This window comes from Tamandua tetradactyla, chromosome X, assembly GCF_023851605.1.
Source record: "Tamandua tetradactyla isolate mTamTet1 chromosome X, mTamTet1.pri, whole genome shotgun sequence".
In the NCBI taxonomy this organism is placed as follows: Eukaryota; Metazoa; Chordata; class Mammalia; order Pilosa; family Myrmecophagidae; genus Tamandua; species Tamandua tetradactyla.
In genome coordinates this window covers 166,105,727-166,128,984 of record NC_135353.1, presented here as the reverse complement: position 1 = coordinate 166,128,984, position 23,258 = coordinate 166,105,727, and the positions used below count along the sequence as shown (strand labels likewise).

Genomic DNA, 23,258 nt, shown 5'->3' with positions numbered 1-23,258 from the left:
CGACTCAGACACCCCCAATGTCAACTATGCAATGTCCAGCATATATATAAAATTACTTGACATGTGAGGAAACCAGAAAGGTGACCTATAGTTTCTCAAGAGAAAAAAAAATAAGAAAGCTGACCTTGAGATGACTCAGATGTTGGAATTTGCAGCAAAGACTTTAAAGTAGCTAATATAAAAATGTGCTCAGACATGAAAAATATCGTCATAATAGCATAAAGATAGAGAATCACAGGCAGAGAAAGGAGAATTATAGGATCACCTCAGAGATATTGAGGGTTTAGTTCCAGACTGCTGCAATGAAGTGAGCCACACAGATTTTGTATTTGGGTTTACAGGTATAATTATATACAGGTATAATAATGATGAAAAAGTTTAAAGTATTTTGAGAATTACCAAAACATGACACAGACATGATGTGAACACATGCTGTTGGAAAAAGGGCATCAGTAGACTTGTTCAATGCAAAGTTGCCACAAACCATTCATTTGTAAAAAAGCAATCTCTGTGAAGTTGAGCAGAACAAGTTATACCTGTATATCTGTGTATTTCGTGGGAATTTGAGAACCGGAAGTGTGATGTCTGAAATAGAAGGTTTCATGACTTGGCTTAAGAGCAGGTTGAAGATCACAGGAGTAAAAAAAAACCCAGGAGTAAGGTTGATGAACCTGAAAGTAGTTGATAAAACTTGGCCCTTCCAAAGAATAGATAAAAGATTGAAAAATGAACACAGAACCTTAAAAAATGTTTTATAGCTTCCTAGTTGCTGAAACAAATACCATACAATGGGTTGTCTTAAACCAATGGGAATTTATTGGCTCCCCATTTTGATATCGGCGAAGTCCAAAATTGAGCCATCAGCAAGACAGTGCTTTCTCCCCGAGGACTGTGGCATTCTGGGGCTGGCTGCCGGGCATCCTTGGTCCTTGACTTTTTTGTCATGTGGCAATGCATATAGCAGCATCTTCCCCCTTCTCTTCTGTGTTCAGTTGACTTCAGCTTCTGGCTGCTCCTTATAGCTTCCTTTCTGTGTCCCATTTCCTGTGCTTCTAAGGACTTCAACCATGTAGTTGAAGACCTCGTCTCATTCAGTTTGGGCACACCTTAACAGTATCTTCAGAAGTCTATTTACAAGTGGGTTCACCCCATGGGAACAAGGGTGGAATCTGAGCATGTTTTTTGTGGGAAACATGATTCAGTCCCCCACAGTGACCCACAGAACAAAATATCAGGTGCTGTAACATCTGTAATTGGAGCGTCGGAGAGAGAGAAAAGAGAATGAAACGGAAAAATTATTTGAAGCAATAATGGGCCAAATTTTGCCAAATTTGGTTGTAAAAATCAACTTTCCATCCAAGAAGCTCAGTTAAACAGGATAAATACAAAGAGAATCACACCTGTGCAACTAGGTATCTGGTTGACAAACCCTGAAAATCAGTGATAAACACTTCACAGTGACAAGATGTGGGGGAAGCAGATTCCATGCTGGGGAACACGTGGAGCAGCAGCTAACCTGTCACCTGATTTGTTAGCATGGCATCCCAGGCTCTTAGGTGCCTTTTTCCAGAAGACCTTCTGTTCTTGAGTTTTGAGCCCTTTTGTTCCCTCTCTCGCCTCTGCCTGTAGTGCTCCCCACCTCAGACTCTCTTGATCTCTTACAAAATCCTTCCCGCCATTGAAGATTCCATCCCAATGACCTTTTCTCCGTGGCCTCCTTCGGACCCTCTGGGCAGAATTAATGACCCCGTCTGCGGTTCTGCTGCCCATGTGTGCACCACAGGCTCAGCCGTGCTCAGGCCTGCAGGGGTCGCGTGTTTCTTTGTTCATCTCCTTCAGTGGACGCAGAGCATGTCAGGGGTGGAGTCACAGCTGGACCTTTCTCACCACCAGGAATGTCCATAAATGCTGTGAGTTCTGGTTCCCGAATGAAAGCAGGAGGGCAGGGGCGCTGCTCCTAGGAATTTGCCATCTTGCCTCTCATTTAACTGGTAGCCATTCCCTTGTCCTAGGCAGCTTGCTTTTTCCCTTTGTACCCACTTTCCCAGCTTCTGAAAGAAGGTGCTTGTGGAGCCTAGGTGCTCATTCTCCTCTTAGCATCTCTCTGTGGCTGTAAACTGTCTGACCTTCTCTTTATTTTGCTGCTCTAAATTCTCTCCTCCTCTCATTCAGACCATCCCCTCCTGCCACGTAGCTGCAAACAAGCTTTTGTTTTCTTCCTTCCTATAATTGATAAAGAAGCAGCGGTCACTCACAGTGCCACTAGAGGGAGACATTTGGTAATTTTGTAGTTTTCACAGTGATCTTGTTTTTGTCTGTGCTCAGACAAGAACACAGAGTACTCCTGTTTTTTTCCTCACTTTATCCATTTACAGAGTAGCCCCCTGTCTGTTGGGGGTGTTGTGTAAAATCGTTTCTGTCCAACAAGGAAACACTGACGCCTTGTCAGCTGGCTAGAGAAGCGCCCAGACCTGGCTGAAAGTTCTTAGCTACTTGCAGGTAGCCAGGGCTGGCTTTTCTCTTTCTTCATATCCTTCAGCATAATTAATATCCATGCCATTTGTTTACTGAAGAGAAAATACGCAGACCTCCTTGTTTACCACACTCCCAAGTAAAGAATAAGGAGTTTAAAGTCAGCAGGTAATACCTAGGGCATAATATAAGATTCTACAAAGTTTCCTTGCACTAGAGTAACTTTCCAAAACCTACAACCTCCAGCTGGGTCTCAGGACCAGATAAGTCCTGAAATGCAGAGGGGCCAGCTTCTCTAGAGCTACTTTTTAAAATGTCCTTGGAAATTTATTGCTTTTTTTGGTAAATATGCTGTATTTCACAATAGAATAAAAAACTTAAAAATAGAGATGAAGCAAAAAAAAAAAAAAAATAAGCCAAAGGTCAGGAACGAGTATGTTTATTGTCAACTGATCAGGGGAAAGATCTTCCTAAATTAAAGAAAAAATCACAAAGATTGATTCTGGAATATCTGTTTATCAATTTATCAAAACAATCTATAAAACAAATACATGACAAGCTGGTAAATATTATCAACCATTGACCACAGGAGAGAGATGGATTAACACTCCCAATACATAAAGAGGTCACCAGATAGAGACATACACTTCCACAGACACATGAACAAAACCCCTGAACAGGTGATTCATAAAAGAAATAGAAATGGCCAGTAAAGAGGAAAATGTGAGTTTACTCATTAATTTTTTTTTAAATGTGAGATATCTTTTCATTTACCCAATTTTTGCAAACTGAAAAATGAATTCTCCATAGAGGTGGAGAGGGGCTGGGAGCTGTGTGCCTGTGAGGGGATACTAAGGGCACAGCCCATTTGGGATGGGTGCAGCCTGTGAGTTTGCATCCATAGTGAGCTCCCAGCAGATGTTGCCTGTCCATGGAAATCAGGGATGGAAGCAACAAGCCATAGAAGTATCAGTAGTACCTGTAACTGTCACCAAGGGAAATCACAGCCCTTCTCATATAAAATGGCAGTTATCACAGACACCTTGAAATATCATGTTCATCAGTTCTCTGGAATCACATCATTTAGTAGCCCTGCTGCTGTATCTTGTTATTTAATATGATGATAAGTATGTGTTCTGCTTGGTTGAAGTGCATGCAATTACTGTTAGACTATTTTGACATGGAAAAATGGTAACTTTATGGGCCATCTAATGTAACACATTTGCCTGCCACCACCAAGACAGAAAAACCTCACACACATTTGGACAGAAAGTGACTGCTGTATTGACAATGCGTTTTCTAAGTACAGTTTTGAAATAGCTGGTTCTTTACGCATTTTATTTATCCTGTTTATCACATGTAAAAATTCTCTTTCCTTCCTTCTCAGTTGTGATTTCTTTAATTTTTAAAGAAAGATGACAGAGTAGCTTGTTACATATGCACAGGAGTGTGCTTTTTCATAAATGAGAAATGCTAAGTAAGATAAACAAAAACAGACAGGATCAAGGTGCAGAGTGAGAAGTTTCAAGACTGGGTCCCTGACAGAAGTTTGTATAATCAGCAAGAACTGGGAGAATAAAATACATCTCAACACTCCAGAAAACAGTTAAAGGACTACAGTACAGGGTAAGCACTGGATCAGGAAAAGTCCCCCCCCCCACACAGGCTGGTGCGGGTCCCAGTTCCCAAGTGAGCAGAGAGCCCGTCGCACGCACAGCTGTGCGATGCGTATGTGTACTGGGGCCATTCTGCCCGGCGGTGGCCTGAGGGACTGAACCAGGCCGCTTTTTGTGGGCTTGAAGTCCCAGAGCTTGCCCTGCATGTAGAAGACAGCCCACAGGGCGCTCCTCCTGAATGCTGTGGGAGAACAGCATTGTGGCTACCTGGGGCAAGGGACTGCTACCTGTAGGACACAGGGCAGTGCCTGAGCCACGGTGAGACTGTTTCCTAGGGGAGGGGGGGCATCCAGAGCTGTGGAAATGGGGGAATTCCTAGGACTGCATGTATGTCCAACAGGAAGCCCAAATGCTTTGGCTTGAAGTTACTTTAACTCATTGTAGGGCTAAGCCCCACAGGAAAGCATTATACAGGTCAGTCTGCAAAGATTGGGGCAGTCTGGGAAAGTTTTTTTTTTTTTTTTTTTTTGGTTAGCTCTGACATCCAAGGGAAAATGTGTTCTAATGCTAGCTGTATACAAAGCTCGGGAACATTTTAAAGTCTAAATTCCAGTGATAACACATTATAATATCAAAATGTGCAGATTTCAGCAAAATATTAAACATACAAAGAAACAGGAAGTAATGGTCCAGGCAAAGGAGAAAATTAAACCTTTAGAAAATACCAGTGAGGTGGACCAAACCTGGGGTATACCAGACAGACTTAAAAACATGGTCCTAAATATGCTCAGGGAGCGATAGGGAAAAAAAGGGAAAAGGAACTAAGAAAATCAGGAAAACAGTAGATGAACACAGAGAATATTGATGTAGTGGATATTATGAAAAGGAAACAAACAGAGCTGAGGACCACAGTAACATAAATGAAAATTGCCCTAGAGGGATTCAGCAGCAGAGTGGAGCTTCCAGAAGAATCAGTGAACTTGAAGACAAGGCGTTTGAAATCATCCAGTCTGAACAGCAGAAAGAAGAATGAAGGAAAGTGAACAGAGCTTAAGGTACCTGTGGGACCCCATCAAGTGTTGTAGAAGTCCCAAGAAAGGAAAGGGGTAAAGAGAATATTTGAAGAAATAATGGCTGACAACTTCCCAAATTTAACAAAAAGATCCAAGTGTACACATCCAAGACACTCAGGAGCTCCCAAAAGGATAAAGCCAAATAGGACCCCACTCTGGCATAATAGTCAAGCTGTTGCATGCTCAAGGTGAAAAGAGAAATCTGAAAGTTGTGAGAGTGAAGCAACGTGTCCTATACAAAGGAGCCTTATAAGACTGAGTGCTTATTCCTGGCTGGGAGCTATGGAGGCAGGATGGCAGTGGGATGACATATTTAAAGTGCCCAAAGCAAAAACTGGCGATCCACGTGCTCTGTAACTGGCAAAACTGTTCTTCAAAACTGAAGGGAGGTATTACTACATTCCCAGATTTTAAAAAGATGAGGGAGTTTATCGCCACCAGACTGGTTCCATAGGAGATGCCGAAGAGAATCCTTCTGAAGGTTGGAAGGATTCACAACACAATACTTGGAAGCCGCCTGGGGAGCTAAACCTTTCCAGTGAGGTAAAGCCATGGTTAAGTATATGTGCCAGCACTCTTGTGCTTTTGGTTTGTAACTCCACTTGACTTCCTACAGGGTCTAAAAGACAAATGCATACATTGTAATGAGATAGCAGTGGTTCTGGACTCAAAATGTGTAAATGTGTAATTAGGCACACTATGTAAAGGTGGGTGCAGGGGTGTGGGAACATGGCTTGTGTATACTGCGAAGTTAAATTGGTATCAAAGCCAGCGAGATTGTTACAGATTTAGGTGTTAAACGTAAGCCCCATAGTAACTGCAAAGAAAATATTTGAGAATTACGCAAGCTCACAAAGACAGAAAGTAGGGTATAGGGGGGTAGGGGCAGGGGGGATGGGCATGACTGCACAATGGGTGCAGGGTTTCTGTTTGGGGAGGTGTGGTGGGGTGAGGGCACTGCATCGTCAGTGTGGTTCACGTGATTAATATTGAATGCTCGGCTTGGGAGTGGCTGACATGGGAAAGTTTGTGTTGTGTACATCTTCCCACAATTAAAAACTTTAAAAATGGCAGCTCGGTTAAATACAATACATGATCCTGGACAGGAAGCAGTAAGGGAGGAGAAAAGGCTCAAAAGGACATTATTGGGACATGAAAAATTGGAGTATAGAGTGTAAGCTTTCTATCAATGTTAAATTTCTTGGACTTGATACCTCCACTTTAAGTGATTATGTAAGAGAATGTCCTTGTTCTTAAGAAATGTACTTGGCAGTATTAAGTCTTCAAGAAGCATAATATCTACTAGTGTTCAGAAAATGGAGGACTGGAGGGAAGGGGGGAGGGATGGAATGATGTGGCAAATGCAGCAGAATGTTAAAATTGGTTTAAAATGTACATACATATAAATACACACACGCACACACCGCTTCTTGTGTAGTGTTCTTTGATACCCGGGGTGAATGAAGACGGGCTGTTGGTAGGGATGACAAAGCTACTACTGACCCCTGCTGGTGATCTGTGTTAGCAACTCAAAGGCTTTCATTTTTTTCAAACGCTTTTGTTCTTTCAGAACGAGGTCAATGCAATCAAATGGGATCCTTCTGGAATGCTGCTAGCATCCTGTTCTGATGACATGACATTAAAGGTAAAATCATCCGAAAGCATAGGTTATTTAGTCCTAGACAACCTATTATGCACATTGCTTCCTCTAATTTTTTTTTACCTAACAGCTAGATTATTTAGCTTCCAACTAATTAACTCCTTTTTACCAGTCAGAGAGCCTGCTGTGTGTCTGTGCCTTCCCTCCGACCTTCCTCACCAGCCCCAGATAGCATTTTCCTGCTCTCTCTGCCCAGGCCTTCCTGGGTGGAGACCCTACTGCCAGTTTTAAGGGCGGGAAATGTAATGAACAGGTGTGGAATGAGTGATGGCCACCCCTTCCATGTTGGGGAGGCAGTGTGTCTTCACCTTGCCCCCGGTTTGCCTTCCCTAGATCTGGAGTATGAAGCAGGATACATGTGTCCACGACCTTCAGGCTCACAGCAAAGAGATCTACACCATCAAGTGGAGTCCCACCGGGCCCGCCACCAGCAACCCAAACTCCAACATAATGCTAGCAAGGTAAGGGCAGGCCACCCCTGGCCCCAGCTCAGGTCCCGCTCAAGCCACCCTCGTAGTTGCTTGGTCAGCAATGTGGCTGGTAGACCTTATTCACATACAAGGAGGGGGGTGGGGGGTCAGGTTTTGTTTACATGTGTTGCATATTCATCTAAGTCCTTCCAAACTAAATGAAGGAAGGTAGGTCACACTTTGAAGGGGTCACAGTATATAGAGGTCAGCAGATGGCTAATTTGAAGTAAGCATGTTGTTAACCATGCACTTAGTGGAAGGTATATGGTCTGAAGCTTGTTGGACCCCATAGGGAATGTACTGTTCCATTCTTGGTACCAGGTCATAGTAGGAATATTTAGAAGAACAAGTGAAAAAGTCTGAGTACCAGGATACTCTGGGCTCTGGATACCATGGTCAGAGGACGTGTGATTGAAGAGAGCCCTTGGGAGGGTGTCTTGTTACCAGGAGTCAGCAGTGATTTTATTCTGGGTAACTCCAGAAAACAGGACTGTGTGGAGAAGTGGTATTTTGATAAATTTCTCCTGTAAATAAGGAAGAGCCCAGCACCTCTGCAAATGAGCAGAGGAGTGGGTGGCCTGGCCAACAGCAAGGACTCTTGTTATCAAAAGTGCTCAGTCAGGACGGGCCACGGTGGCTCAGCAGGCAGAGTTCTGGCTTACCATGCCGGAGACCCAGGTTCAATTCCCAGTGCCTGCTCATGCCAAGAAAAGTGCTCAGTCGAAGACCAGAAGGGTTTCCTGCATCAAGGAAAATGTTGAACCAGACCAACGTGAAGGCCATAATTCTCTTATTTCAAGTAATTGCCATAAAAATTCACTTAAGTCTCTATGATAGAGAATATACTGTAATCATTTCTGATGACCCAGGAGGTGCTTTTGCATCATGGAGCACCATTATGAACATAAAATTATCCTTGTAGCCAGCAAATATAAAAGGGACATTCTAGTTCATAGTAAGTCCCTACTGAGACAGAATGCCAGGTGACAGTTTTGTGACATGTACTTCTCTTTTAAATTTGCAGTAACTAAAATGTGCAACTCAACAATATGGTTGTATTGCACATTTGGCAGGAATTATATTTTAATTTATATTGGATTAAAATTATCAACCACCCATTTTGCTGTTTCTCCAGGTATGATTATCTGCATTCACATAACTGGTGGCGGTAGATTTCATGTTTCTAATTGTAGAAGCATTTTAGCCAATTAGGTAAATATTCTAAGAAAGTATTTATTATTCCTATCTGTAGAACCTGGAGAAAAAAATGAATGTGGATATCAATTTTTTTCCAAATAACTATCAAAGGAAAGAAAGGGCGTGTTTTATAACTCAAGGCTTTGTTTTGAATACATCTGAGTCGCACCTTCTAGAAGAGAAAATGCTCACATCCATTTATTGTCTCTCCAAACCAAAAAGCTAGGGAAATGACACACCTCATGAGATCTGTTCACCATCATAGGGAACTAGAAACAAAATTGCATGTTTTTAGTGGTTGTGTTTTCTCTTCTGTTTCCTTAGTGCTTCATTTGATTCTACGGTTCGGCTTTGGGACGTCGAGCGAGGTGTTTGCATCCACACACTAACGAAACACCAGGAACCTGTCTACAGTGTAGCTTTTAGCCCTGACGGAAAATATTTGGCCAGCGGTTCCTTTGACAAGTGTGTCCATATCTGGAATACTCAGGTAATCCCTGAGCCCTATGGAGGAGAGCTTTCTGAAAGGAACACACAAATGGCCATGCTTTCAGGGATCCAGGCTCAAAACCTCATCCTTGGTGTGCTCAGCTGGTTGGCTCAGGCAGACCCAAATGCTGGCTTCCGTTTGTGCCACATAGATGTGGGGTCCTCTCTGCACCAGTGGGTGCTGGGAGCGGCTCCCCACTCCTGGGAAAGGCTGTAGTTTCTGGTCTCTTAAGGACTATTTGCCATTTGATTCATAGCTAGATATCTGAGCTCATCATCTTGGAAAACGATCTTGTTGGGAGGGTCCACTGTTCTTTTTATGTTCTCCGAACCTCTGGCATGAAATCTCCCACCTGCCTTAGCCTCTTCCTGGGCCTGAGCAGTCACTTGGGAAAGCATCCCACAGTTCTTTCACCACCAGGGATGTGGGCCCTGGATGCCAAGCTGGGCCAGGGGAGCAGGTGTCTTTCCATTGTCTGAGCTCTCTACAGCGCACCCTGTGACTCGGGGAGGGCAGCCTTTGTTTTTCCTCCAGCCCACACCACCTCCAGCTCCATCGATGCCTCCTGTTGCTCTGCCAGGGAGCAAATTGAGGTATTTATTTGCTTTTTACAAGCCATTCAGATTTTTCAAATGGAAACATTTTGTGCTTGGGCGGCGTAGTTTATGTCAATACTGGATGGTCATTTTACTAAAAGGAGAAGTGATTTGAGAAACCGTAGCCACCGTAGTTATCCCTAAGAATGCCTGGGGATTAGAGGATTCTGAATATAAAGAGTAGAAATGGACAGGGGCTGTGTCAGGTATCATATTGAGTGATCAGCTCTTGAGTCTCAAACTGAGGGAAGAGATAGAGGGTAGAATAATAGGAATCATTGAAAAATAGCCTGCAGTCCATTTTCTCTGACCATGTGGCTTCTTTCCCTACTGTTATGTTGATCCACCTTCTTGATTCTCTTGGACTCGGTTGACTTTCAGATGAATTTGCGTTCTCTGGTCCATACCCTTTTGACCTGCAAGTAGTGGTGGGGGTGGGGGAGTCCTTTGAGATGACAGATTTCCCACAGATGTGATCCATGTCCCCTTGGAGAGAAACGGGTGGAACCGGCCTTTTGGAAAGCATGCACACCAAGAATGACATGAAAGTCTCTCTGTTCATGAAACACTCATTAGAAATAGTCACAGATTGTTTTTTAAAGTGACATCATCAAATAGTGCCATAATCAATTATATACAATTGCCAAGAACTCATGAAGTTATCACGCCCCTTTTTTATATGTCAGAACAATCTTTGAGAAATGTTAAAGCCCATTTCAGTCTTTAATGAAGTGGATACCTTTTCTAAATATAAAGAAAAACAATTCTGTTGCTTCCTCTCCTTTTTCCACCCACAGAATACCAGCCTCCACAGACTGATAGGTCTGTGATTTTGTGATAACCCTCATGAGCTAGCACTGCAGATTTTACTCATTATAGCCTGTTAATCTGGGAGGGAGGATTTCCTTGACTTTGTCAAAGCCCTCTACTTCCTTCTGTCCTGTTTGTAAAGTGAATGCTGTTTTGTGGCCTGAAGTTAATGGTCTGTGGTTAAAAGTTTATCATGCATTTAGTGGTTGTTTTAAAGTTACTATCCAGAAAATAATTGGGGTTTTAACTTTATACCATGTGTTCTAGTTTGCTAGCTGTCGGAATGCAATATACCAAAGCCGGAATGGCTTTTAACAAGGGAAATTTAATAAGTTGCAAGTTTACAGTTCTAAGGCCAAGAAAATGTCCCAATTACAACAAGGCTATAGTAATGTCTAATCAAAGGCATCCAGGGAAAGATACCTTGGTTCAAGAAGGCCGATGAAGTTCAGGGTCTCTCTCTCAAGTGAGAAGGCACATGGCGAACACAGTCAGGGCTTCTCTCTCTGCTGAAAGGGCACATGGCGAATACGGTGTCATCGGCTAGCTTTCTCTCCTAGCTTCCTGTTTCATGAAGCTCCCCGGGAGGCATTTTCCTTCTTCATCTCCAAAGGTCGCTGGCTGGTGGACTCTCTGCTTCGTGGTGCTGCAGCATTCTCTGCTCTCTCTGAGTCTCTCATTCTCCTCTTTTATAGGACTTCAGAAACTAATCAAGACCCACTCAAATGGGTGGAGACATGTCATCCCCTAATCTAGTTTAGCAACCACTCTTGACTAAATCACATCATCCAGGGAGATAATCTCATTACAGTTTCAAACATACAGTATTGAGTAGAGATTATTCTACCTTTATGAAATGGGATTTAATAGTAAAACATGGCTTTTCTTAGGGGGCATACTTCCTTTCAAACCAGCACATTCCACCCTCTGGCCCCTAAAAAAGACATGTTTTTCCCATATACAAAATACATTAACTTCATAACACTATCAGAAACCTTAAACCTTTCAGTAGCAATACAATGAAGTACAAAATTAGAGACAGTATAAAATCTCATCAAGTCAGTTACAGGCATTGTCTGTCCTAAGGCAAAATTCTCTCCATTTGCTCTGGACCTTTGAAAACTCACAAATTATTTGCTGCCAACATACAAAGGAGGAACATTCATAAGATATGTATATGCATTTCCATAGGGAGGAAGGAACACAGGGGTCACCGGACCCATACATTTTCGAAAACCTACAGGGCAAAGTCCATTAGATTTCAAAGTCTGAGAGTCATTTATCCTCAGGGCTTTAGAAAGTGGCAGTCTCACCCTTTCCAAATGCCTACGCCTTCCTCTCTCTGAATGCAACCTTAGGAGATATTGGGGAGACCACCTTTCTCTCGGCTCAACCCTCTCCAAGCATTGGGGCCGCACCCGGGATCTCTGCCATCTCCGGGGCACACGCTCAACCCCTCCATGTGGTGGCAGCCAGGCTCTCCCCCAACCCCAAGAAATGTGCTTCACCCTCTCCAAGGCCTGAGGCGGCATGACTCTTCCACTGCAATGAGGTGGAAGGCCCATTTTCTGCCTTTGGGGCAAACTCACCCTCTCCACGGGCTTGGGTGGGTCCACTCTCCTGGCCCGAGGCTTCTTGACTTCAGACCTCAGCCTCCACGGTTTTGCCTCTGAAGTTATTTTTCCTCCAATGTGTCCCTTCTCTGAACCCCCCAGTCCAGACTGGCAGCGGCTCTGTTTATACAGGTCCCAAAGCACTCTCGTTGGCTTTCTATGCAGTAGCCTTGGGTCATGCCCATTAGACATAAGGAGTTTCCACAAATCTTTCCTGGATAACTCCATGTCCGATCCTGACTTTCTCTGAAATGGCCGGCTGGTTCCACATTTGGTTAAATCCACACTATACTCTGTAGTCTCCCTTTCTGTAGGCCCAGAATTTTCCAGGACCTCAATTTCTGGTTTCTTTTTACTCCAGAGTTCAGTTTTCAGCTTATTTCTTTCCTGTCGCATTTCACTATAAGCTGCAAGGAGAAACCAGACTGCACTTTCGACATTTAATTTGGAGATCTCTTCTGCTAAATATCCAAGTTCATGGCTTTTAAAATCTGCCTTCCAGCCAATACCATTAGTCAACTTTGCCAGATTATCTGCCATTTTAAAACAAGGATCACCTTCCTTCCAGTTTTCAATAACACGTGCCTCATTTCTTTCTAAGGCCTCATCAGAGGTATCTTTAGAGTCCACATTTCTACCAACAGTCTCTCCAAAGCATTCTAGACCTTCTCTATCAAGCTTCTCACAACTCTTCCAAAATCTTCCCTTTATCCATTTAAAAAGCCATTCCAACATATTTGGTATTTGCGAACTGCAGCAGCAACACCCCACTTCTCTGGTACCAAAATCTGTTCTAGTTTGCTAGCTACCGGAACGCAATATACCAAAAACAGAATGGCTTTTAACAAGGGGAATTTAATAAGTTGCAAGTTTACAGTTCTAAGGCCGAGAAAATGTCCCAATTACAACAAGTCTAAAGAAATGTCCAATCTAAGACATCTAGGGAAAGATACCTTGGTTCAAGAAGGCTGATGAAGTTAAGGGTTTCTCTCTCAAGTGAGAAGGCACATGGCGAACACAGTCAGGGCTTCTCTCTCAGCTGGAAGGGCAAATGGCGGTCACGGCGTCATCTACTCGCTTTTTCTCCTGGCTTCCTATTTCATGAATCTCCCCGGGAGGCATTTTCCTTCTTCATCTCCAAAGGTCACTGGCTTGTGGACTCGCTGCTTCGTGGTGCTGCAGCATTCTCTGCCCTCTCTGAGTCTCTCTAAGTCTCCAAAATATTTCCTCTTTTATAGGACTCCAGTAAACCAATCAAGACCCACTCAAATGGGTGGAGACATGTCATCCCCTAATCCAGTTTAACAACCATTCTTGACTAAATCACATCAACCACGGAGATGATCTCATTACAGTTTCAAACATACAGTATTGAATAGGGATTATTCTACCTTTAAGAAATGGGATTTATATTAAAACATGGCTTTTCTTAGGGGGCATACTTCCTTTCAAACCAGCACACCATGTTAATATGTTTAGTCCTTAGTTTTGGTCATCAAAGAGCAATTTTCAAAGCCCATGCTACAAGTGGTGCTGGAGGTGTGCCTTCTGTTAGTTCAGGTCTTCCAAGAAGCAAACACCCAGCACAAGACATGCAAGAAAATATCAGGGGAAACACCTGTGATGGAAAAGGGGAGGGAGCCCTGGAATAGCCAGTGGGAACACAGACTAAGAGGCCAGTTGGACCCCTGGGAAGGTCGGGAAACCAGGAAGATTGCAGCATAGGTCTGGAGAAGGTTCTGGCAAATCTGATAGGGGGCCCATCAGACAAGCCCTGCCTTAATATCCCTGCCATGCTTGTCATTGGCTGGGAGCAGCCTCTGGGGGGCATGTCCCCTGCAAAAATGTGGTGAATTCAGAGGGCAGCTGGAGGTCAGTTATGCTCCCCCACAGCAGGAGCAAAACTGTCACCAAAGGTGTTTCCTGACAATTAGTTTAACCTCCCCATGTGTTTGAAAAGGTCCATGACACTCTGTTGGGGCAGGGCAGGGCTTGCCCACTTGACCCCTGCAGGTGACCTGGAGTGACACATGCTTGCTTTGCAGAGTGGAAGCCTCGTCCACAGCTACCGAGGCACTGGCGGCATCTTTGAGGTTTGCTGGAACGCACGAGGAGACAAAGTGGGCGCCAGCGCGTCCGACGGCTCTGTAAGCAGCTCCCAGGTTGCTGGGGATCCCCACCGGGGCTGGGGAGAAGGAGAAGCAAAGCAGCTGACACCTGAGTAGGATTGGATGGTTAGGTTTCCAGGGGGGTTGCTTTACATGGATCTAATGGGCACAGCGTCTGATGGCCTCACCCAGTGCCTGCCACAGAACAGGCACTCGATAGATGCAGAGTGTATCAAGAAAACTTCCGGGCTGGATCCAGTGTAGGTTGGCACCGCTTCTGGGCACGGGCCATCTCTTCATCCCCTTCAGAATGCCATCCTGGGCAGCAGTTTTGGGGAACTCACGGTTCTAGGTGGGCTCGCAGCTGGTCCAGACTGGGGTACGCTGTGTGTGCGGTCACTGATGTGGCCCCAGCAGTTGTTCTGTACTGTTCCTGGCTATTTACTAGCTTCTCTAGAGGACGAACTAAATCCCACTCCTCACTAAGCCACCATCTTGGCCCCGCCTCCAGGCAGCAGTTTTATAATTCAACTGGTGGTTCTCAACCAGGAGCGATTGTGAAAGATCTGGGGACATTTTGTGTTGTCCTGGGTGGGAGTGGCTGCTGGTATCTAGTAGGTAGAGACCAGGGATGCTGCAAATACCCTCCAGTGCACAGGACAGCTCCCCTAACAAAGAAGTAGCGGGCCCAAGGTCCCTTGTGTTGAGAAAACGTGTCCCTCCTGTCCTACCTTCAGGCCTGTGCCCTCAGCCTGGCCCTCTGCAGGTAAAGACATTGCCTTTTCATTCCTTAGGTCTCTGGGGTCTCCATGGGCCCTACTCTGAATCTGTGAGACATTTCCACCTTTCTGATACCCTGGACTTGGGGTTGCCCTAAGCTGTTAGGGAGTAAATTGGCCAGGTACTCAAGTGTCAGCAAGGCCCCCAAACGTTCTTAAAGGTCACGTGCCTGGGCTTAGTTGTCTACCCAGCCTGGTAGGCTTTGGGTCGGAGTGCCTGGTTGATGGCTCCTTCCCCCACCCTTCCAGGCCCAGCATGGCCCTTGACCTCATCTTCCCCTGTTTGTTTGCTTGGGTTTGGTTTGGTTTGTCAGGTGCTTGGCTATTTTACCCAGCTAATAAAGCCCATCTCACCCTTCCAAGGTACATCCTCACTGTGCCAGGGGACAGAGCTCTCTGGGCCTGCCTACAAGTCACTCTGGATGCAGATTCCCTTCTTTTATTTTCTAATCTTGGGCTGCTTTGGGGGCTGCATACGAGGGGGCTGCTTCCTGGTTGTGCACATCGTTGGCTTATCAGCTTTCTGCAACTCAGACAGAGAAGCTAGCTTGCCAGTTACGACTGCTTCTCAGATCAGGCCCTTTTGCGTAACCGCACGTGAGAGGCTACAGAGTGGATGGACGTATTTTACACAAATAGCTACATGCTAGCAAAATCCACAGTTCCCAACCAGAAGAGAGCACAACATAGGAATTCTCCAAAAGGTTATGGAGAGCCACACTCAGTTGTTCCACCCACCCTGCCTTTTTGCTGTCCTCCCAGCATCCCAAGCAGGCCTCAACCCCCAGAGCATGTGGATACGCAGCTACCTCACATGAAGTGTGCCTTCCCAGATCCCATTGACTGCGCACTCCTGTGTAGTGATCAGGCACCTGCACAAATGTGACCGCCCAAGAAACTCCTGTCTACTAAAGCTGTGGGAAGTAGCGAGCCTTCCTCTTGATGTCTGTACCATTAGAACAGAATTTCTCAACCTGGACACTATTGCCATTTGGGGCTGGGTCAGTTTTTTGTAGTGGGAGACGGTCCTGTGCACTCTAGGATACACAGCAGCATCCCTGGCCTCCCCAGCTGTGACAGTCAAAAATGTCTCCAGTCATCTGTCACATGTCTCCTGGGGGTCTGAATCGACCCTGGTTGAGAACTACTGGTCTACACTGCCCTCGCTGCGTGAGCAGGGGTTTGGCTCCCTAGCACTAGGACACGTGCCACGGGTAGGAGCTGGTCAGTCACTGTCTGCTCATGAACACCTGGGTGGATTAGTTCCTTGAGAATTGGTAAGTCGTTCCCCTCTTGGGATTATGATTCATCTTTTGTCCATAGTGGTGATAATTTGGAAATAAGACTTGGGAAATTAAACACACAAATCCATGAGGTTGATAACTATGTAAACTGTCTTTAGAAAAAGTCTGAGTGATTTTGATCTCTTCTCTCATAATATTTTCCTGTTACTGGATTTTTGTTAATGGTGGTACATTTTTTATTGAGAGAGAAAAGAAAATAAACTTCCTTTTATCAAATAATTTAATGGCATCAGCCAACATTTTCCTAAAGGGCCAGATGGTAAACGTTTCTGGCTTTGTAAGCAACACTGGTCTATGCTACAGCCATTCACCTCTGTATTTATAGCATGAAACCAACGTTTTTAGTTTGTTAATGCTGCCAGAAATGCAACATACCAGAAATGGGTTGGCTTTTAGAAAGAGAATTTAAGTTACAAGTTTCCAGTTCTAAGGCCATAAAAATGTCCAGCTAAGGTATCAAGAGAAAGATACATCCTTTGCTCAAGAAAGGCTGATCTGGGAAGCATGTTGCTGGCGGCTGCTGGTCCTTTGACTTCTAGTTCAAACAGCTTTCCTGGGGGTGTTTTCTTTCTGCATCTCCAAAGGTCTCTGTGTCAGCTCTGAAGCTTTTTCCAGAATGGTTCCCTCTTAAAGGACAGCAAACAACCCACCTTGAATGGGTGGAGGCACATCTTCATGGAACCCACCTAATCAGAAGGTCCCACCAATTGGGTGGGTCACATCTCCCAGGAGACAATTAAAAAGATTCCACCCAACAATATTGAATCAGTATTAAAGAATGTGGCTTTTCTGTGGTACCCAACAATTTCAAACTGGCACAGCAGCTGTAGATAATACATAAATGGGTGGCTATGGTTGTGTGCCAATAAAACTTCATTTATAAGAACAGTGGGGATCTGGCCTTATGCTCTGTAGTTTGCCCTTCTAAATATATCTGCCTGTTTTCTTTCTCTCAAGATAACAGGCTTTTTCTTTTTCCTTCTAGGTGTGTGTGTTAGATCTGCGGAAGTAAACACAAAATGCTGTAGAAAAAAAGAATTCTAATGGACCAGCAGTGAGTGTGTGGGTTTGCCACACTCTTCCAACACAATCCTTATCAGCTCCAAAACTGTGTGAACCTGACTTGCGTTAGAGTGTACTTTGAAATCAAGTCGTCCCTGGCCACAGGAGTCTATATTTTTTTGTAATCTTCATCAAGAAGTTTAAAAACAAACAAAACCACAGTCATGTTATGGGGTGGGGGGGAGAAAGGATGGCTTCTGCCTGGGACATTCTGCCTGGGGAACACGAAGCCAAGAGCTAGACAGTGCATGGTTTGCTCCATCGGACAGGCCCTGATGGCTGAAAGGAAAAAAAAAAAAAAGAAGCTGTGCCAAAAAAAACAAAAAGGCAAAATGCTGTGATAAACCAAAAGGGGAAAAGAAAATCCTCCTCCTTGTGGTGTTTTTTTTTTTTTTCCTTACAATTTGGACACTACAGTTGCTCTCGCAAAGGACGTTCAAAGACCGGTTTCTACCGATGAAATGTGCAACTTTGTAAGCCCAACACTTTCTATTTTCTAGAATCTTTTTTTTGTTCAGTGATTTTTCTATCACCTGGAATCCTATTGTCTGGGGGCCTCAGGCTGAGATGGATACTGTTTATTTGGGGTTTGTCGCCTCTTTCCTCTGTTGTTCCCTGTCCCCTCTGCCTTTTTCTTCTGGTTTTGTTTCACTCTTCAGTACACCCTCAGTAGATGTAGCCAGGTGGACACAAGGACAAAATCTTTGATGGACAGCTTTCTCTCTCCCCCTCTGCACCATCCTGCCTTCCCTTTCCCTCCCCTTGCTCACTTTCTCTCTGTCCCTTTCATATAGTTGCTTCAGATCTTAGCGTCGCAAGGGCACTTTGAGTGTGTAATAAGTGCTTTATGTAAGAATGCAGGGCAGGGAGATTTTTACATGAGAAAAAAAATGACTTATAAGAGAAAGAGCCCGGAGTATTTTTGAAAAAAAAATTATTTTTATGTTAAACAATTTTAAAATGGCCATCAGACATAGACAGCTTTGTGTGATTCATATTTTAAAATTTTTGAAAATACACAGGCAGGGTCTGAGGTAGCTTTCCCCTTTCCCTCTCTTTAGCTTCACGAAAGGTGGTCAAGAAAATGCCAGGTGGAAAACAGGTCGGTCCTGTGGTTAGCAACGAGATTGTTCTGCAACCCATGAGAAAAATTCCAGCAGTTTTGGTCCAAAGAAGAGAAAGTGCATCTTTTGGTGTGTGTTCACTGTCACAGCCGGCGGGAAAGAAAGAACACTGCCTTCTGACCTTGCAGAAGCATTTCCCAAACCAAAAGGTGTTGAAGGAGCCGTCAGAGTGGAAGCCTGGCTCAGTGTTACCTCCTAGCTACATCTTTCCCAGCAGTTAAACTCCCGTCGCTCAGGCCACCAAGAACATGACTGGCTGGTCCTTGCAAAGCTGACCTAAGGCGCCATGGTCTGATTTGGTCTCATCACAAAAATAGATGTGAAAAGAAGCTGCTGGGTCCTGAACATGAATTGTATAGGTAGAACGTCAGTAATAATTTCTGCTGTCTTTACAATTTCTTTCTCTTGACAGGAGACTAGGAGAAACGTTTTTTAAAATAATCTTTTTACAGTTTTTTAAACATTAAATGCAGCTTTGTGTTCCTAGAGGGGTTTCCTTCCATGAGATCAGGTGAGGTTTGTGCTCTTTTTTTCTTTTTTTTTTTTTTTTGTCATAACCCAACACTGACCTGTTTTTTTAAATTTATAGTGGGGAAAGCCTCTTCTCTCATGGGCTTGCCTGCAGCCATAGGAAAGGCTGGACAGGTTGGTCAGGGGTCTGGGGTTGTTGGAAGCAGCTGGCAGGGGGTAGGTTTCAGCTGGGTGTGTTCCAGCGACAAGCCGGGGTGGTGGTCATCTGTGGCACTGAAAATCAATCCTCAGGGACGAGGAAGGGCTTCCAGTTGAACTCAGAATATGCCAGGACCAGCTACCAAAGCCAGGGTGGATTGATTGTTCTCCGATGAATAATTGACCTCCACCTGGGTGGTTGAATTTTTCAAGCTTGTCTGCAGAAGAGCAAAAAAGGGCTCTGTTACCTAAACACTTAACCGAGAAGGCCAGAGGTGTACAGAGCCGCTACTCCCGCCTGTGAGGGTGGCAGGCTTCCCCGGAGAAGGTGCTCATTCCTGCCCCAAGAACTCTTCAGGTCTGACGGAGTACCATCTGTACTCCTTCCAGATAAAAATGTATTTGTCTGTACAGAACGTCAGCTTTTGAGGGTCAGCCCATGGTCAAGCCAGGCCAAGAACAGCTGCAGTCTGTGAGCGTGGCTGCACTAGAAGGAGCCGCCTGACAGTCTTCAGAGGAGCAGAGGTGGCCAGGGTCTGGCTCAAGCGTGCTCTTTAGCCTCCTGGTGATCTGCTCTCCCTCCAGAATTGTTAGGTTGGAGCCAAAGGCTGCGAGGCCAGGGCACAGCAGAACCATCCCTGTGCACAATAGAGGGCCCCCCACCCCGAGACGAAGGAAGGCTGTGGCCACCTCTCTGCCTTCCCACCACCCCAGCCATGGGGCAGAGAACAGCTTGCCGCTGGCCCCCAGGGGACCAAGCCAGAAGACGGGGCGCACACAGCGACACCCCCAGCAGCAGAGACACACCTCGGGCAACAGCTGTTTATTGAGTGCCCATGTCTGCACGCCAGCATCCACCCTGCCACCACAGTGTCCGCAGCCCCATCTTTTGAAATCAAGGGGGCAGCCCATGTGCATCGTTCTTGTTTGACTGTTTACTGCTCTTCACAGTTGTAATGCTTCTGTAGTGACCAAATTCAACCGTGATTCTGAATGCAGATGAAACACAGTGATCCTTTACGGACTCAGTAGTTGGGTTTGAAGTGACCAAGAGCCCCCACCCACCTGTGAAAGGACGCGGCCTGTGGGAGAGGGAAAGGGCCGGGCCGGGTTAAACCCACTCTGACCCCCAGCTCACATGCGTAGGGCTTGACTTTGTCTTTGAAAAGATAGATCATGGAGCCAAGTGAAGTGCACTTTGTCATATGTAAGGGTCTGCTTCGTTCCTTGTTTTTCTCCTTTTTAACCTTTCGTTTGGCTTTTTATTTTTTTTTATTGTGTTTCATGTTGAATGCAGAGCTATTCTTTCTGCCACTCCCTGAAGTTTGAATTCTGGCTTCTGCAGTTTTTATTGTCTGTGTCAGACGTGCAGCCAGGCCTGGTTCTCTGTTGGCGTTTTCCAGATTCAGTTAAATCAACATTGGCCCAATTTCATTCTCCGTTCCACCCCCACTCACCTTCACGCTCTTTGAAAACAGAATCACCTTGTGTGTCGTAGCTCATTTGTTTCAAGAGAGAATCAACAGATCATATTCAGTGTCTTGAATAAATTGCTCTATTTTGATATTAGAGAACGTGGTGGATGTGCTTTCTCCGGCTCGCTCTTGTGTCCACATTGGTGGCAGTGAATAAAGAGGAAATATACTGCATTTTCTCAGGAGGAAAAGAATTTGAGGGCCTTTTTCCCAGATTGCTGAGTTAAACAAATAGGGAAAAGGGAACAGAACTCTAATTCAGGAGTAAGAGCAGCCCCAGGTTATGAGAAAGGGGAGCTGTTTCTTAGTGTGCCGCCTCCTCATCGTGTTATTCCAGGTGAGCTGTTTTAAAATTCAAAGCAAGTAAATTTTCTCTTCGCAGCAGGTTGGTTCTCTGAGACTTTGCATTCAAGGATTACGTTTGAGTCAGCCAAAGACTCAAAAGGTACAGGAACCAGGTAACTCTTAACATTTCCTTCTGTACTACACATACCAACAGTTAGCAAACATTTGTTAACATCTGTGTGCCACTTTCATTAATTGATAGGTGTTATCTAACCTAATGAATTATATAATTGCATCAGTCCCTTGTTACAAAGAGGTAGTAGGTTCAGAGAGGTTAAGAGACAGCTGTTCAGTAGAGGCCCCTGTTCTTTCTTAGTCCAGAGTTTCGCTGTGTGAATCACAAAGTCCTGCTGCCATGTTCCTCTAGTATGTCCCTGTGACTGCATTAGAGCAAAGCCAACACCTGTGTGCCTGGGGTGGCTGCTGGGAGCCGGGCATGGCTCTTTGTAGTTTTCACCTGTGGCACCTTTGACTCAGCCTCCTGGAAGCACCAGTCCCAAATGCAGGTCTCAAACTGGCAGTTTGAGGCTGAACATTGAATAACTTATCCACAGAAAGGGTCTGCCCTGTCCCCCAGCATCGCCTGGAATACAGCCTGTTCAGTTGTCTCTTACTACATGCTTGCTTGATCCAGCATGTTCCCATGTGGTGAGTTTGGGGTCAAGTTCTGAGCCCAGGCTGCAGGGCTAGCAGGAAAGCCTGGAGCAGTCATCCAGCATAAATATGTTTGTGGCTGAGACCACAGGCAGAACCTGGTGGCAGGAAGAGCTTTAAATGGGTTTCTTTACAGCAGAGAGGGAATTACTGGGACGGTGTATTGCCCAAGATTTTATATAACTTTTGTCTTCAAATAGATAGTCTTACTGCAGAGATTCAAAATATATTTTCTTCCATCCGCTAAGGCTCCCACTTAATGTTCAACATTGTGGGGATCTAAGCCTCACCTTACTCAGCAATTTTTTTTAGAAATTGCCCACAACTTGGTGCTGTTTAAAAGGATATTTAGGAACACTCCTCGTGTTCACAGGAAGTTTCCTGTGCCCTTGTAAACACTGGATTGTGATCAAGGGAAACCAGGAAATCACTCTGTGAAACGCCTGGGGAGGGGAGGAGGCAGGAGCAGAAGGACCAGTGGGGGTCTCTTGTATACCGCCTCACAGAGGTGCACAATTTGGCTGAATTTTTTTTTTTTCAATCTGGGTCCTCTTTCCTCAGACGTGTCAAATCCACAGCAAGGTAAGCCAGGTAGCAGGGAGCGCATGGGGCATTTGGGAAATGCCCAAAGGCAGTGGCTTTGCTTGGGAACAGGACTGACCTTGGGCAGAGGCTCCTTCCTCAGAGGACTCTGCTGACAGGGCGTGGCTGCACTCCAAAACAGCCGAGGTGTGCAGCTGACGGAATTGTGTGGTGTGATAAACAGAACCTGTAAACTGGCCAGTACGTTAAAAGCAAATGGATAGTGTCAGAGGGACCCCTCCCACCTGTGCACTGCCTTCCCCTCCCTCCCACTCTGGGTCAGCCCAGACACCCGGCGGGGGTCCCCATTTCCCTCTCACTCTTTCAGAGGCCCCCTCCTGCGCTTGTCCCCTCTCTCCTCCATCATCACTGGCTCTCCACAGGCACGTTCTCTGCAGCATCCAAACACACTCGTGCCTGCCACCTTGAAAATGGCAACAGGACGAACTCCTGTGAATGCAGGTCCCTGCAGCAACCAGCCTCTGCAGGAAAGTGCTCAAAGCCAAGTGGTGTCGGTTGTAGTTCATTTGTTTGCTCAGTTATCTTATTAGCCAGACTGGTTTGATGCACCCCGGGTCTAATAACTCACGTCTGCTTCCCGAGGGCCTAGCTCAGTGCCTGCTAAGTAGGCATTAGAAGTCCCCCTCTCCCCCTTGGCTCACGCCAGTCAACATCCCCGAGCCATGGGGGACCAGCTGGTGGTGGCTGGTAGCCCATCTAGCAGGAGGCAAGGTAACTAGGTTATCAAACCAATCAGAGTTCTCACTTGCAAGTTTCAGAATCTGAGTATCTAATGGAAGCCAAAAAAGAATAAATGGAAAGGATATTGAGTAGCTCTGAGAATGCTGGGAGGGCCAGAGAAGCAGGCATGGAGGCAACAGGAATGTCAACCAAGATCAGGCTGCAGGATTGATTCCAGGAGGCTCAACAGGCCACAGGTGGCAGTGGGCACTCTCCACACCCCCTTCCTGGAGATGAGCCCATCCTAAGAAGCACACCCAAACAGGACAGGCCCTCTACCAGCTGCTCTCCAGAAGTTCTACTGTGCCCAGCCCCTGCTTCAGCTGGGCCCTGGTTTCTCGCTTGGGGATTTGGAAGATGTGTCCAATGGGCTCGGCCGCAACATGGACCTTGCTGGCCCTGCAAGGGGAGGAGGTAG

General features: G+C 45.5%; 1 protein-coding gene across 7 annotated transcripts in view; it reads left to right on the top strand.

Moving 5' to 3' along the window:
- Window positions 1-17,588, top strand: part of TBL1X (transducin beta like 1 X-linked) — a 329,283-nt gene extending 311,695 nt beyond the window's left edge. For all 7 annotated transcript variants that reach the window (XM_077146494.1, XM_077146496.1, XM_077146501.1 and 4 more), the window contains 5 exons: window positions 6,732-6,806; window positions 7,155-7,282; window positions 8,813-8,978; window positions 14,043-14,144; window positions 17,174-17,588. In XM_077146494.1, the coding sequence (XP_077002609.1) occupies window positions 6,732-6,806; window positions 7,155-7,282; window positions 8,813-8,978; window positions 14,043-14,144; window positions 17,174-17,200 (498 nt within the window). In that variant the 3' untranslated portion in view covers window positions 17,201-17,588. The remainder of the gene's footprint in view (window positions 1-6,731; window positions 6,807-7,154; window positions 7,283-8,812; window positions 8,979-14,042; window positions 14,145-17,173) is intronic.
- The last annotated feature ends 5,670 nt before the right edge of the window (window positions 17,589-23,258 follow it).